Source organism: Vidua chalybeata, chromosome 4 (genome assembly GCF_026979565.1).
Source record: "Vidua chalybeata isolate OUT-0048 chromosome 4, bVidCha1 merged haplotype, whole genome shotgun sequence".
In the NCBI taxonomy this organism is placed as follows: domain Eukaryota; kingdom Metazoa; phylum Chordata; class Aves; order Passeriformes; family Viduidae; genus Vidua; species Vidua chalybeata.
The window spans coordinates 57,983,971-57,999,747 of NC_071533.1; the positions used below are offsets into that span (position 1 = coordinate 57,983,971).

At 40.0% G+C, this 15,777-nt stretch overlaps 1 protein-coding gene across 4 annotated transcripts in view; it reads left to right on the forward strand.

Moving 5' to 3' along the window:
- Positions 1–585: 585 nt before the first annotated feature.
- The window catches only part of FBXL5 (F-box and leucine rich repeat protein 5), a 32,660-nt gene continuing 17,468 nt past the window's right edge, over positions 586–15,777 (forward strand). For 2 of the 4 annotated variants that reach the window (XR_008430527.1, XM_053940756.1), the window contains exons 1-4: positions 586–724; positions 11,436–11,651; positions 13,368–13,463; positions 14,238–14,421. Coding sequence is in view for 3 of the 4 variants with exons in the window: in XM_053940756.1 (XP_053796731.1) it covers positions 590–724; positions 11,436–11,651; positions 13,368–13,463; positions 14,238–14,421 (631 nt within the window). In the remaining variant the exon portion in view is untranslated. Of the gene's footprint in view, positions 725–10,592; positions 10,612–10,691; positions 11,059–11,435; positions 11,652–13,367; positions 13,464–14,237; positions 14,422–15,777 lie in introns of those variants that run through there. The other 2 variants (XM_053940757.1, XM_053940758.1) reach the window with 2 other exon arrangements.

The window sequence follows — 15,777 nt, forward strand, 5'->3', positions numbered from 1 at the left end:
AGGGGGACCTCACTGCCCTCTACAAACACCTGAGAGGAGGCTGTGTCCAGGTGGGAGTCAGTCATTTCTCCCAGGCAAATAGCAATAGGACAAGACACAGTCTTAAACTGCTCCAGGGAAGGCTCTAGGTAGGACATGAGGAAGAATTTCTTCACAGGAAGGGTGATTACACATCGGAATGGGCTGCCCAGGGAGGTGATAGAGTCACCGTCCCCGGAGGTGTCTTTAAGGAAAGACAACGTGGCACTCAGTGCCATGGTCTAGTAGACAAGGTGTTCGGTCGCGGGCTGGAGTCCATGTCCTCAGAGCTCTTTTCCAACCTAACTGATTCTGTAAATGTTTTTTACATCCACAAGCTGCTACCTTGGCGTGGCCAAGGCATCAGATCACAAGTCGTACAGTCCTCACTTGAACGGGCCTAGTGCTGTGCCTGCGAGCGGGAGCACTCCACACCGGGACCCGCCCGGCAGGGCCCGCCCGGGCCGAGCCAGGCCCGGCTCTGCCGCTCCCCGCGGGAAGGGGCGGAGCCAGCCGCGCACGCGCGGGACGGCGGGCGCGGTCACGCGGGGCGGGCGCACGCGCGGTGCGGATGCTCGCGCCGCCGTTCGCGCCGCCGGGAGCGCGGCTCCATGGGGAGAACATGGCTCCCTTCCCCGAGGAGGTGGACGTGTTCTCCGCCCCGCACTGGCGCATGAAGCAGCTCGTGGGGCTCTACTGCGACAAGGTAGCGAACCGGGGTGGTCCCCGCGCCGCTGCCCGGGGCGGGAGGGAGGGTTTTGGGAGTGCGTAGCTGTCAGCGCCCCGGCCCCGCCGGTAACTTCTGCCCTGCGCTGCCGCGGGGTTCCTGAGCCCCTCACGGGCTGCCGGTGCCGCTCCCCGGCCGCGCGGAGCTGGGGCTGCCCTTGCTGCCTTGCTGGTCCGGCCGGCAGGAGCCGTGTCCAGCTCCTCCCGGCGCGGAGGGGCGGCGGTGCCGCGCACGGAAGGCGCCCCCCGCCCCGGGCAGCCCGGCAGAGCCGCCCGCGGGCCTGGCGCTCCCTGCGCGGGCAGCGCGGCACGGCCGTGTTTGCCAGTCAGGCAGGGCACGGGACCGTGCTCAAGGGTCTGTGCACAGCGTTCTGCTGGTGAGTGGGGTAAAGGTACCCTAGGTATGTTCTTTTATTTTAAATATATGTAATTTTGCTCGTGGACAAAAGTAATTTTTATTCTTGTATCGGGGTAGTTAAATAATCAAGGCTGGTGTGTCACCTGAAAGGCAAACTTCCCTGCAGCAGCTTTGAGTGTTGTGGGAGGGTTTTGGGCGAATACTTCACAGCCAGCACTCCTACTGCAAGAAGTTTTGCCTCCCATCTCTGGGCATAAATGGCTGTTTGGAGAACCAGATTGGCTACAGACATTTAAAAGAACGGTGAAGTTACATGAGAGGTAATTACCATAGCTTACTGCTGCCAGCAGCATGGGGGAGTTCATGCTTCCCGATTTCCAAATGGCACCGTGCACTGTTCTGGGATTCACCAGATCCTTTCGTGTGCCTCTTCCATTTGCTAATAGGTTAAAGAAAACCTAGAGCTGTTTTTTGCAGGATTTGCTAACTGGACAGGCTGAACACAGAGTCTAGGGGGAGGAGAAGGGAAGACCTTACATAGTTTCTTTCACTTTGCCTTTTATTTGAGAGTACATTTGCAATCAACTTAATCTGCGGCAGCAGAAAAAATTATGGTATCATAACAGAGTGGATTTTATTTGAGTGGAAACAAACACCCCCACTGACTCCTGGTAGCTGTTTGTAGTCTGTTGTTGACAGTAGCTGAACAGGTTTCATTTAAACATCCAGATCTTGTAGTCACTTGGGTTTTGTTCCTAGAGAGGCGTTTTTATCACTTTTATTGAGCCTCCCACAAAGTTTTGACCAAGTTTACCATGCCTGATAAAACTTCCTGGGGAGCAATTACTGTTCTTCCTGAATATTGAAAAATTTGATTAAAACTATCTAATTTGAAATGTTCATAATTTTTCATTTTATAAAAGTTTTTATACAGGAATTTTCTTGCTCCCTTTTTCCTTTGAATAAGGGCAAGCCTGAAGGAATGGCACTTTAAAAAAAAAGTTCAATTTTAGGTTCTTTAACCCTGTTGCAGAACTTGGGGTATGTTCCTTGACTGTGAGTTTTTATAATGCCAGCTTTGCACCAGAAAAACTTCCAGTTTTTGAATTTCTTTCTTGTGTGATTGAGATGCTGCAATTAGGTAAGTTGTTCTGCTTATATGGCAGGTAATCTCTAAAGCCATGCTCTTGATAACTTTAGTTTGACCTTGAGTGTTCTTTAATTTTATGAATTACATGTTACCTGTGTTCATTGGGTTCCCTGTATACTGTAATATAGTTGCTGCTTTTGTTTGAATGTAGTAAATTCCACCGAATGGTAGCGAGGGTGAAATGGCCTCATCCATCTTTGCTTCTCAAGAGAACAATTACATTGTTTCTGATGGATAAAGTACATAGGAACTTAAATAATCCTTTAGGACAGAGATACACAGTGTATTTTGTTCTTCCAGGACTTCATGTGAGACAGAACAGTTAAATTGGACATTTAAGCTGTTTAGTGCTTTAGGAAAGTTATCCTACTTTTTTAACTGTTGCTAGCAAAGATCCCCCTGTACCTTTGCTGCATTCTTGAATGGCATTTTAACCTGTGTTGTATACACTGCCCTGGACTTGGATAATATGAGTAATTAGAATTATGTTTAATAAGGAGATCCACACTGTTGCCAAATCTTCTCCTACTCTGATGGTAAGAAAATTTGTTAAGTGCTGTGAGGATGTCCCCCCTGTAGGTATTGGAGTGCTACAGCAGACAGTCTTTATAACTGAAGTGCTTGTCCTAATGCCTGACGTCATCTTTGCTACAAATAGAGCAGATTCTGTTTTCCCATCTCTAGTGAACCATTCTTCGTTTTCAAAGAGATCTTGTGCCAATTTGCAATTGTAGCCGTGTTCTCCATCTTAGTTATGTGTTCTCTGGCTTCAGCAAACAGATTTATTCTGCTTCATCACGTGGGTCACGCTTGCTGTACCTCAGTGTACTTGTTGCTTTTGTCAGAACTAAGCTGCCATTCTCTTAACAGTTTAAACTATCTGACTGCTGCTATTATGATTGCCTGCCTGTCTTGCTCCCATCAGTGCTTGAGGTGATTCAGGCTCCAAACTGGCAGAAAACATTTTTTTTTTCTGAAGCAGGGTAGGTTTTCTGTTGATGTAGTGCTGCCAGCAAGCACTGGTCAGATCGGTACTGAAGCCAGTGGGAGGCAGAGAGTGGGACTGTGACAGCCAGCAACTAGATTGACTGAAGCTACTGTGAAACCTCAGCCTAATTATGTCTGTGTTTTCCTGAAATCTTGTGCAGAATGGGACAGCGCTGATGTTGAGTAGAGCAGATTTGTCCTTCTGCAGTTCTTTTTTTAACAGCAGCATACTTGCTCTGTGCTTCTCCGAGGGCTGATGCTCAAATTCCCTGTCATTTTTGTCATTAGACTCCTATCCTGTATGGAACACTATGCACTCGTCCAAGTCAGCATGCTGATGTCCATTGAGGCAGTTTCTGTCGTCACATTATGATCTTGTGTTTTCTGCACTCGAGAATGTGCCACTTGTGTAATACCAGCTTTCCACAGCTTTTAGCTGTGTCTGAAAGTATTGTATCTGTCACAAATGAAACAACACAGATTTCTGCTGATAATGAAAATCCCATTTTGGTTTGGCTGGAGACTGGTAGCTTGGGCTTGAGAGCACTGTTCGCAAGTGCTTGAGCTACTCTGTGATTTCCTGTAGACTGAGTTACTTTGCTGTAAGGCAAAACAATACCAAAAACCTTAGAGAGGTCATGATCTGTAACATGTATCATTTTCCTTTTAAGTAGTTTGGCTATCTTATCAAAAGGAGGTCAGATTCTTTTTTCAAAACAAATCTGTGCTGGCCAGTTGTTACTTCTTGTAGCTTCAAGATTGGGACTACTCAAGTAGCAGACTCTGGTGTACTCTGTGTATAGACTGCAATTACATTTTGGCTAGGCCTTCCCCAGAAACAAGACACCACGTCTTACAGTATGGGATTTCAAACTTCCTGCTCGCTTGTGGAGTTACTGCAGCCAAAGCATGTTTTCAAATCTTTGTATTACAGAATTGCCCAGCAAGTTTAGGGTGCTTTAAGAGTAGGAAAAATGGTTGCACTCTTAAATGCTGTAATAAAGATATCAGTGTTTGATTGCTTGTTCTCACGTCTTTCTGTCTGCCTCTCAAAATTAGTGTGAGACTTAATACTGTGACTGAGTGGATGTAATAACTGGCTGCTGCTGGAAGGGTTAATTGCTGATGATATCCTTTATGCTTGTCTGGCCACTTGATGAGCAGCTAGTTCATCTAGGGAACTGAAGCGAAAGGCGATTCAGTAAAACTGGCTCACTAAGAGGTCGAACAAGCTTCAGAACCAGGTTGTCAGTATGGGAGGGAACAAGATGAACCATGGCAGGAGGGAGCAGCTGCTTTAATAGCTCAGCTTTATTGTGAAACCTTTGGGTGTTCGGCAGAAGCATCTAAGGTCCTCCTTTTGTTTGCCTGACTTCAGTCTCCTGTGATCTCATCTTTCTACAAAAGATCTCTGCAGTTATTTCTCATGGTTCAGTAATTGCTTTGGCTAGTTCTTCCTGGAAATTTGGATCAGTTTTGTCATATTCTGGTGACTTAAATGCATTGAACTTGCATAAATACTTAATTAGTATTTTTCTTTCCTAATCCACGCTTCTGACTCTTTGCTAAAAATTAATTGCCATAAATATTTTTCCTAGTTAATTTTTTTCATGCAGATTTCAGCAAAAAAGACATGAGGTTTTTCTGTTGTCATCTGCCTTTCCTGTTAAATAGTTGACTTAAAGTATCGCTTTTCTTCTCTTATATAATCTGTGTTCTCTGTCCTCCTGATTTGAAGTCTAAATGCTATTCTGTTCAAGTTGCATTCACTTACCTTTGGCGTCTGCTGAAGAGAATGAAATGTTTTCATACATTAAATTTGTGATTTTCTTATGTCATCTGTAGTATGATGGACCGTTTAGTAGAATGATGGACCATTTAGAAGTGAAAAATACTCTGAATGGAATGGATTTGGCATTGTAAAGCATTGGACAGGGCATTATATGACTTTGCCAAGATCATACTTTTTCTGGCAGATTTCTTTCAGATTCTGAAATCTGATAAAATGGACCAATTAACTTACGACTTACTGTTTCAAAGTGAAATGTTTTTCTTTTGATGCCCTTGAAAGCAGAAAATGCATGTTCCAAGAAGATAAGTGTATCTGGGTTTCTAGTAATAAAAAAAAAAATCCAAGAACTGTAATTAGTGTGTATCAGTGTTAGGTTTTGTGCAGCTATCCTAGAATATGCTTTAACTGATTAAATACTGCAAGTTGTAATTCTTGAGACTTGGCTTTTTGCTTTTGCAGTTAGTGCCCAAGACGGATTAGGCTGGACTGGTGAACTTTTCCAGTGTCCACCTTTGTGTTAGGAACTTGTAGTCAGACTGATGCAGAGGTGCAAAGACATTTTTGCTCTGGTTCTGTTTTGTGAGTTACTGCCGTGGGAGACTTCACTTCTGGGGCTTCAGGTATGACCTCACAGAATGCCAAAACACCAGGTCTTAGTAGGATCCTGTGTCCTTGAAGGGTATAAAACAGGAAAGAAGTCTTCCATGGCATGTAAAGTAATGTGACACAGATAAATAACAGCATAGTTGCAACTGTTCATCATTATTTCATTCAAGGCCCTTGTAGCTCATATATTTAGTAGCTTTTTAATTGGTTTTAAATTTTTTTATTCTTTTTAGTTCTTCTCTACAGACCTGGTGACAGGCTTTGTTCTTCCAGCCTTGGTAAGCTTCTGCCTGTGGAAATCACATGGTGAAGGAGGCTTAGCTGATTTTATCAGTGCATCTTGAGCTGTGCTTTCTACTGTGAACCCCAGGAGGATCTGATTTGTAGCAATTGCATCACTGAAAATCTTGGTTGAGATAGTCCCATGTTGTTATTCATATTTTACTGTGAAATGCTCTTCATGATTCAAAACCTGATCTATAAGTGTTCATTAGACAAAATTGACTGTGGATATAGTACAAGACAGTGATATGGAAGACACCAATAAAAATGGAAATACATGAGGTTTTTTCACTGTTCTTTTATGTTTGGCATTTATCAGCTTGATTTTAGCCCTTGAAAATAGAATATGAGGTTTTACCTTCCCTGTTGCCAGTGTTCTTTGAAAACAAAATAATTCTGTAATTTAGTGTGTCTGAATCTTCTATGCTGTTTGTTGGTTTTGGTTTGTGGGGCTTTTTGTTTGTTTTGTTTGGATTTGTGTGGGTTTTTTTTTTTTTTTGAGTAGTTGGGTTTTTTAAAAAGCAATTTCAAGACTTTAGTGATGCTGCAAAACAGCTAGAAGATTACACAGAGGCTTGCATTGAGAAGACAACATCAGAAAGAAGGGCATTTGAAAGCTTTCGATTTCTTGTTGAGTTCTGCCACATTCTGTCCTCTCTGCTTAACTAATTGCTATTATTTTGGGTCGGCCCATTGCCAAGAAAAGTGCCCAGGGTGGAAAACTGATTTCTCCCCTGATTTAACGCTTCACACACATATAGAGGTGGGAGTGTGAAGCAGTTTAGCTAATTCTCTTACTGTTCACCTCATACACGTTGCTCATAAAGAGCAAGCCAACGAGAGGTAACACTGAGGACAGTCGTTCTCTTGGCTAGGCTACCTCAGCACCTGAGTTCTTCCTTGGGTACAATATCAACTGAACTTCTCGGGGATTCCTAAGTAAGACATGGCTTGTAACTGGGTGTTACTGGTGCTCCAGCCAGGTGAAAAATGAACCCAGTAAAAGGTAGAGCTCCTCGCTGGATTAGTACACCAGATGGGTTCATCTTGCAGCTGCATGATTGCTAGCACATATTCCAGGGAAGCAGCAGGATTGTACAGTTAGAGCAGGGCTGCTCCTTTGGTGTGTTTCCTCCTCCATACCCACGCCCTCATTTCCAGCAGATTAAGTATAACATGAAACCGCATGCTCTTACTGCTGACACAGGCACACCTTGTTATGGTTTTTGTTCCTCCATTTTCTTGTGCCTGAACTTGAAATAAATACCTCTGCAGAATCCAGGTTTGTCCTCTGAATTTTAGTGCTACTGCATATGCAGAGTGCTAATACCTAAGAATGTAACAGTGAAAAGATACAGCTGACTAGTAATGCCAGCTCCTTTTTTCTCCTGGTGCTATTCTATTCTAAGAATCAGTTGGTTTTTTTCATAGGATTGTAGAATAGGATAATAGAATATTTTGAGTTGGAAGGGACCCATCAGGGTCATTGAGTCCAATTCCTGGCCTTGTGCAAGAATCCCAACTCCAAGAGTCACACCATATGCCTGACAGCGTTGTCAAAAAAGTTCTTGAACTCTGTCAGGTTTGCTGTAGTGACCAGTTCCTTGTGGAGCCTGTTCCAGTTCCCAGCTACCTTGTGGGTGAAAAACTTTCCTGATGTTTATCCTGATACCTTTTTTCTTTTAATCAGAATGATCTATCAGCTCCATAATGAAAAATACTTTACTATTTTTAAAATTAGTTTTAAATCTAATGAGTTAACTAGTGGTAGAAGTCTAGTTTACACTGATTATCAGGAATATTATGTTATTTATTTAATATCCTGTGACTATCAGCTGATTGTCTTAATGTGGTTATACATGGAAAACAGAATATAGAGAAATGACCTGTCAAAAATGTAACTCGGGATGACACATGAAAAAGAACAACAATTGATCAAGAAGACCAGGAAGAAAAAAATATCTTTAATTTTTTTAGATTCCAGAATTTTTAAGGTTAATGGTTGTTCAAAATTCATGTGCTGATAGGGAAAACCTTCATTTGAAGTTAAGCGGCTTGTGAATTTATAGCCACATTAAACTTTTTAGCCTTGAGAAATTATTCCATTTTAAATTTGTGAAATCTGTAGGAAGAGTGGAAAAATAAATATTTTTCGCTTCTTTTCTCCTTCCTCAAATTTTTGTAGTTTTCTGGCTTGTAGTTGGGAATAGAGATACTTGTAACTGGGAATGCTGGCATGCAGCATAGTCGTCGCTTACTACTGTGCTTGTCTGATAAGAGCAGTGTACTTTTTCTTTAGTCCTCTTTGCTGCTTTCTCCTTGTCGGTTCATAGTATGCTTGGAAGGAAGAAGCAAACATTTTTGACTCCTTAAATGTATTTTTGGCATAGTTAGTAGGAAAAAACTGTTTCAGTTTACTCACTGTAAACTAACATTGCTGGAAAATTAATTTCCTTCTTCTAAGAAGACATTTTTCCATATTAGCCCATGTATAAAACACTTCCAGAAACCAAGTTACATACTGTGTTTTGTTTGGTTGTTTCATTAGCAGTTTTGAACTTCCTTATTTATTCACAATATTTTGGATAGAAATGTCTAGGTCTTCATCAGATAGAAAGTTTCATTTTTTTAATGAAAGCACTAAGGCCATGAGGGAGATGCAAGAGTTGAGTGTAGAGTTATTTCAGTTGAGTGTCATGAACATGAAGCAGTGTCTGAAGAGCAGTTGCTGTTAATATTGCCAGTATTGGTATCTTGTTCTTAAGGCACAAAATTTAAACAGTGTGTTTCAGGAAGGAAAGATGTATGTTTGCTACAAGTCTGTACATTCATCTTGACCTTGTTAATGACTCTCTTATAGTCCAATAATATGGGCACTCACCTAAAACTGCTATACTTGTCTGAGCTACAAAGATTTTTCAAGTATGGCTAGGCTTTAATTGCATCATTTATTTTCTTTTAATAAAAGTTTAATAAATAAAGTGAATTTAAAAGCTTCTGGCTACTTCTAGACGATGCCTGCATCAACCATAAGTCTCTGAAGTGTTTCAAACAGATGTTGCAATACAAAGGACTGACTGTTGTTTGGACAGTTGCTCAGGCAGTTTGGATTATGAGTAATTCTTAAATTTCAGGAGCCACTGAAACTGTTGCTCTTGTGGTACTGCTCCTCAATTAGAGTTTGCATTCCAAACACAAACCCAGTTGTTCTATAATGTAGAGCTGTTTAAATGTAATGTCTTCGGAAGCCCAGAAAGCTCCCAAGTTTCTTGAACACTGGTGGCTGTGGTTTAGTGTGGTGTATTTTAAGCCTGTTCAGGGTTCTCACATGCGCTGTGCTTTATATTTTTGATGAAAAATCCATTATACTGTCCATTTCGTCCTCCTTGCCATTCTCTCTTTGAACTTGGCGATGTGTGATTTTTTTCTTCTTGCACTACTAAACTCCTGCACTAGTTTTCCTTGTTAGAGCTGGTGAAAAGTGGACCTTGGAATGGAGTAGTTGCTGTCTGTTAATAGTCTTGGTCCCCCATCATGAGACTTCATCAATCCTGGTAATGAAATTACAGGCTTGACCAAGTGACTTTGTTGCTAGGCTACCTGTCCTCTGAAAAGCCAGTTGTTCTCAGCTTTGGCTGACCTTTTTAATACAGTGATTTCTGATTCAAGTATAGTTACTAAACTTCAGTATCCTCTCCATGAATATACAAGTGCTTCATGTTACAATGGCTTCTATAGCAATCCATTTCTAACAGACATTCTTAAATCACATGCACAAAGAGATTATTTATTTATTCCAGATTTGTGGATGACAATAGGTAGATTCAACAGAACATTTTGAGTCTTGAAAAGGCTTTGAGTCAAGAAGATGCTAGATTTTTATCAGAACCAATTTCATGATTTGTTTTAAAAGCCAACAGCAGAATACAGTGGATTTGTGGAACCTTCCTGTTACCCAGTTCAGCAGTCTTGTTTACATTTTTTATGTCAATCAAAATGCTAAGCATTTGGGAGCACATGGGATTCTTGGAGGAAAAAGAGTCTTTGGAGACTGCCTCCAGTCACTTTGTGGGTCCTTATGGGTAGAATGAACTGTATCAAAACTGTCCTTAATCAAAGGAAATGCCACCTGAGAAACCACAGTTAGTTATTGAGATGTGACTCACAAGGTGCTGGGAGGTGAGGAGGCTGTCTTGAGGAGTTGCTTGTGTGCCCCTTGCCTGTGCTGTCTCAGGCTTCTGCTTTTAACTGTGGAAAGTCAAGCCCTCTGTTTTATGTAGTGCCACTCACTGCTCCTAGCGCTGCATTCTCTGGCCATAGTGTGGGATTGAAATGGCCTTTGAAGCCAAGATCTTCCCCCATTAGGAATACAGAACAATATATGCTTGAAATCCTAACAGTGTGTTACAGACATCAGTTTTTTCTGACTTCTGTCAGTAGTTGGTCTAAAGCATATTGGAAAAAAAGAGAAAAAACAAAAACACCTCTTAAACCTCGTTGTGTTTCTCTCTCTTCTGGGGCTAAGTAACTTTGCCTTTCCATAGTGAGAGTCATTTTGCTCATATGTACAGCATGTAATGTACAGTGTGCACAGCTGTCTTGGAGTTGCATAAGGATTTGGCAGGTGTCCAGCATGTTTCAGTTGCATTTAGCTGGTGGCTGCCAGGAAGTGGCAATGCAATGTCACAATGAGTAAGTACATTTGGGGGTTTTTAATGAAAAAAAGTTTTGCTTATCTCAATTTGTAGTTGTTTTTGATGTAAGTAATATATATGTCTCAGATTCCCATTTCTTGTAAAACTCATAGATTCCAGAGTCTTTGTAGCTAAGCCACTTTTGAATGTTGCAGTAGCTTGTTTTCTTAATTGGAGTCTACTTTTAGAGTGCTTGGTCTTGTATATTGCTGTTGGCTATGATTCTTGAAGCGGCACATGGAATAAAGCATAGGAATGGAAAAGACTCTGGTTTTCTATATTCACTGAAGGAAAATGCAGTTTTAAAATGCATTGTTGCTGCTGATGACTGTACACATGTAAAAATGACACTACTGTATTAGCTAGAATTTTGATCTGTCTCGATTTGTTGGGTTTTGCTCCATTGGAAACCTCCTCCAACAGCTAATGTAGTTTGTATTCACTGGTAGGACTCAGTATTCCTTGTGGATAGTATGTCCCTAAGGATGGGCTCAGGGGCCTATGTTAATGGCTTTTTGGTATGGACAAAAATGAGGATTGGGAAAGGTCCTGTCAGTAATGTGCCAAGCTGGGGAGATTGCACTGGCTTCCGCCAGGAAATCTTTCTACATTTTTTTACCTCAGTGTTTCACAAGATTTGGTTTATGTTGCTTAAATACAACTTTGATTTTAATGGCTTCATTTTATGTTAAAAACTGAAGGTGTTTACCTTTTATAAGTAAGGGAAGCGATGAATTCCTTGGAGTTGATACCTATTCTAAGGATTTAACTTGAGTTTGACATGATTTTAATTGTTTTTTTATGACCTTTTCTTTTTCCTAGCTTTCCAAGACCAACTTCTCCAACAACAATGATTTTCGAGCTCTGCTGCAATCTCTTTATGCTACATTCAAGGAATTTAAAATGCACGAGCAGATTGAAAATGAGTGTATCATTGGTTTGCTTCAGCAGCGTAGCCGGACAGTGTACAATGTGCACTCGGACAACAAACTCTCAGAGATGCTTAGCCTTTTTGAGAAAGGGCTAAAGAATGTAAAGGTAAGTAGACTATGACATATTTGTGACCTGAGGAAAACATGCTGTGATTACATATTAGTTTGCCTTGGCTCTTCTTCATATTCTTTATGAGTGAAACTAAGGAGGAAGAAGAAACTTTTGTGGTTTTTTGATACTTTCTAGTCCAAAACACAAATTCTTTTGCCATTCACCACAATTACTAAGTTGCTAGTAAAAAGTCTTTTCAGAGATGTGTTTTGTGACAGTCAGTCTTCACTGTATAATTTGAGAAGTTTTGGAGGGATAGCAGGGAAGTTTCAAATGTAAAAACTGTTCAGCTAACTATTCAGAAGTTCCTGGCTATAGAAATAATGGAGTTTTATTAATTTGTTAGGAAACCTTGAGGATCTTTTTTTTTGTGATTGTTTTTACAAATGGACATGATTCCCAGACTTACAAAAAAAAGCAGTATTGTTTTATTCTGTGGCTCATGTACTCCTTCCAGTAATCTGTGGCTCAGCAGCCCTGTTAATGGTCCAGTCATCAAAGAACTCTAAATATTATTTCTGCATCTGGCTTTTTTGACAGCAACTTATCTCTAAGTTCTTCTCCGGTAGAATTCTTCTTGAATTCTTCCATGTCTTTCTCTTGGGGTACTCAATTCTTCCTTTGCCCCATAAGAACTGTAGTCTCCAGTAGTCATTTGACATTCCACATTACATTTCAGGTATGTGTGGTCCAGATTTTTAGTAAGAAAAATACTAAATACGCAGTTGATTGACTCTGTTTTACCATCTAAGCCTTGTTTTGACTTGGGAACCCTACAAATGATTTTTTTCCCTATGCATAATAAACCTTAAATTTAGTGTCCATTAACAAATCAGGAAATGAATAAGGAAATTTAACACTTGGCTTTGTGTTATACCTTCTCTGATGGGATGCTAGTGTTATTCTGTTACTAGATTTCTTAAGTGTGCAAAACCAGATTTCTTTAGTGGTTAATTTAATTTAAACTGATGGCTTAATCTTGTCTCTGTAATAGTCACGGTTTCTTGATGTTGTAGAAGCTTGAAAAGAAAAACAACATTTACAGTAAGAGTTAGAAGGAACTTTAATGTGTTACAATTACTGGGCAGTTTTCAGAACTAGCTGCTTATTAGTGACTCAGAGAATAATCTAACAAATGGATACATGAGGTTGGGTGAACTTGAATGTTTACAAGTCAGTTACATCTTTATTTAAGAGTTCTTTCAATTTCCAAAGTAAAAATCTGTACAGCAAGTCTGACTGTAAATTCTGATTATAATTTAAAAGTTAGAATTTTAGAATGACTAAGGTAAAATGTATTCAGTTAAAAGATTAAGTAGAGCTGTTTTTTCCTAGAACACTTTATATACAAACCATGCAAATACTTAAATTAGTCTGCTACTACTTTGAACTTTCTGTGAGATTGTAGATTGGCAGATTTCAGTCTTTGCTCCAGAGTAAAAATGGGATTAGAGAAATGAGTTCATATGTGCTAAGACAATAAATTGGGCTCAGGCAAGAAGAGAATTCTTTGCTCTGCCTGTTAACAGGCCAGTACACAGTGTAAGCATCATTAAGTAAGCACGTTCTTACCATGAAATAGAGCAAACCTGCTGCATACATGGGAAGGGCATAATGGGCTTTCCTTTGAACCACTACTTTATTGGACAGTTCAATCCTTGGATGACTGGATGAGATTGGGTAACCATTAAGTCTTTGCTTTCTTCTCAGAATGAATATGAACAGCTAAACTATGCGAAACAGCTGAAGGAGAGATTGGAAGCCTTTACCAGGGATTTCCTTCCTCATATGAAAGAGGAAGAGGAGGTAGGTACAGATTTTCTTCAAATGTGATTAAGATCTTCCTTGGGGTCTGGAGGAACTGAATAGGGACAAATGACTTAGAGGTACATTGTTTTTTTAGTTCTCCGTTTTTATTACTATGCTAATTTACCTTCAGGACTGTGGTGTCATTGTTTAGTACTCTGGAAAGTGACATGTTCTGAAACTGAGTATATAGGAAGTTTATGCTGAAATTCTAGTTCTTGAAAAAATTGGTAACAGAAGTCCATTTGGACTAGGATTGTTTGCAGCAAGTAGTTTAAATGGATATGTAGCAAAACCTAAATGAGAAAAGAGACGTCCTGTAAACCAGTGCTTCATGACTCAAACTGACACTCCCAAACAGCTTGTGACCTATATTTGAAACATAGACTAGTACTGCCAGTCTGATGATTTATGGGTATCCAAAAACTGGGAGGCATCTTCTTAAGTCTGTCCATGGGAAGTCTTTTCTCATGTTTTTCTTCCTTGCTACTTTCCATGTGAGTACCTTGATAAGTTATATGGGTTAAGCAACTTTAATCCCTTTCTTATTCTGGTGGGGAAAACAATTTAAACAGCTTGCCTGATACTGTGCTATGATCTGTTAGAAAGCAGGGGCTTAGAATTTAAAACTTCCATGGTCCTGTCCTTAGGTTCACTTAATGCATGACATGTTTTACTTTGAGAGAATTTGAAACAGGAAATTCTCTGTTGGTAGGTCTATTGACTATTTCTGTCAGCACCAGATTTTTTTTTTCCCTTTTTCCTTTGTGTTAGGTTTTTCAGCCAATGTTGATGGAATACTTCACTTATGAAGAGCTGAAAGATATTAAGAAGAAAGTAATTGCACAGCACTGCTCACAGAAAGAGGCTGCAGAATTCAGAGGTCTCAGTAAGTGGAATCAAGCAGAAGAGCTTCAGAAGGTCTTTAAGTATTCTGTGGATGAGAAGGCAGATCAAGGTGAAGTATTTAGTTAAAGTAACTTTCAAACTGCAGTTGTTTTCTAAAAAACCACACCTAGTGATGTAACTAGTGATGTACAGGCAGAAAGAGTAGTTCTTATAAAATGGGTATATCTGCAAAACAGTTTTGAAACTTCAGATACTTAATTGTTTGATACGGGCATCTTGGCAGGTTGTAATGTAGATAGTGCTTCACTGTTTACCTGTTCTCAACAGTCGTCTTCTCCCTTCCCTCCCATGTTAATATTTCATACAATAAACAGATGGAAAGTGTAATTAACTTCTAATTTCATGTTTCCATTGAAATTATATTTTCTATTTGCAGACTCTGCATTTCATTCTTGTTTTTTAGGACATCTTTGTAAGCTTTTTGTATTGATGTTTTAATAACAGAATAGTTATCCAAGTGACAATATTTCAAATTAAAAGCATTCACCTTCCCAACTCCTCTACCTAACTTTCCTGGGCCTCTCAGGAATGAGAAGGGACCTGTGAGTAATGCAAGTGAATGAATCTGTGCAGCATGTGAATAAGTCAGAGGAAGTGTGTGTTCTGAAACTGGATACTTAATTTGCATTTATCTCCAACTACCTTTTCTGGTGAAACTTAGAATAAATAACTACTAAAGTAGACTTCAGGCTCGTTTTATGACTGCTGAATCAGCCTAAGTTGTCAGTATTTACAGTTTTCTCTCTTAACAAAAAAGAACTGATGCCCCAAGGAAGGGGAGTTAATGTACCAGAAGTGTAATGCTGGTGTGAGTCTGATATGTAGAGCGAGCTTTCAAGGACTGAGTTTGTGATGTTGATAAGATGTGTTTTTTCATTAGAAAAACTTGACAAATTACTCTGTAATCAGATTTTTTTTTTGATAAAGCTTAACTTCTCTGAACTACTCAACTGGTCGTTTTCTGCCCTCCAGGTGAAGCCTTCAGAAAAGATCATGGTCCATTCTGTGAAATACTGTTGAGTCTTAACAGATGAATGTGACAGACGTAGCTTTGTGGCATTGCTGTTAAATCTAGCTGGAATAGCAGTTTTGGGACAATAGTAATTCTGTAATTATTGTCTTCTAGGCTTTGGGAGAGGAGAACATGTGTTTTTCATTAATTTTTAAGAAAAGGAAGAAAGTAAAATAACTTGTAGTCCTGTGCAGGCTTAACTGTATCTTCCTGTGAAATTCTCTGTAATTCATGCAGCAGCATGCCAGTTGTACAAATAAATACATTGATTCATCAAGTGAAACTGTATTTAATTATATTTTTTGAGGTAGCAATAGCTTGTCACGTGGTAAAGTTTACATTATGCTCAGTTTTGAAGCTTCTTTGCAAAACAAAAACCTGGTGCTTCTCTCT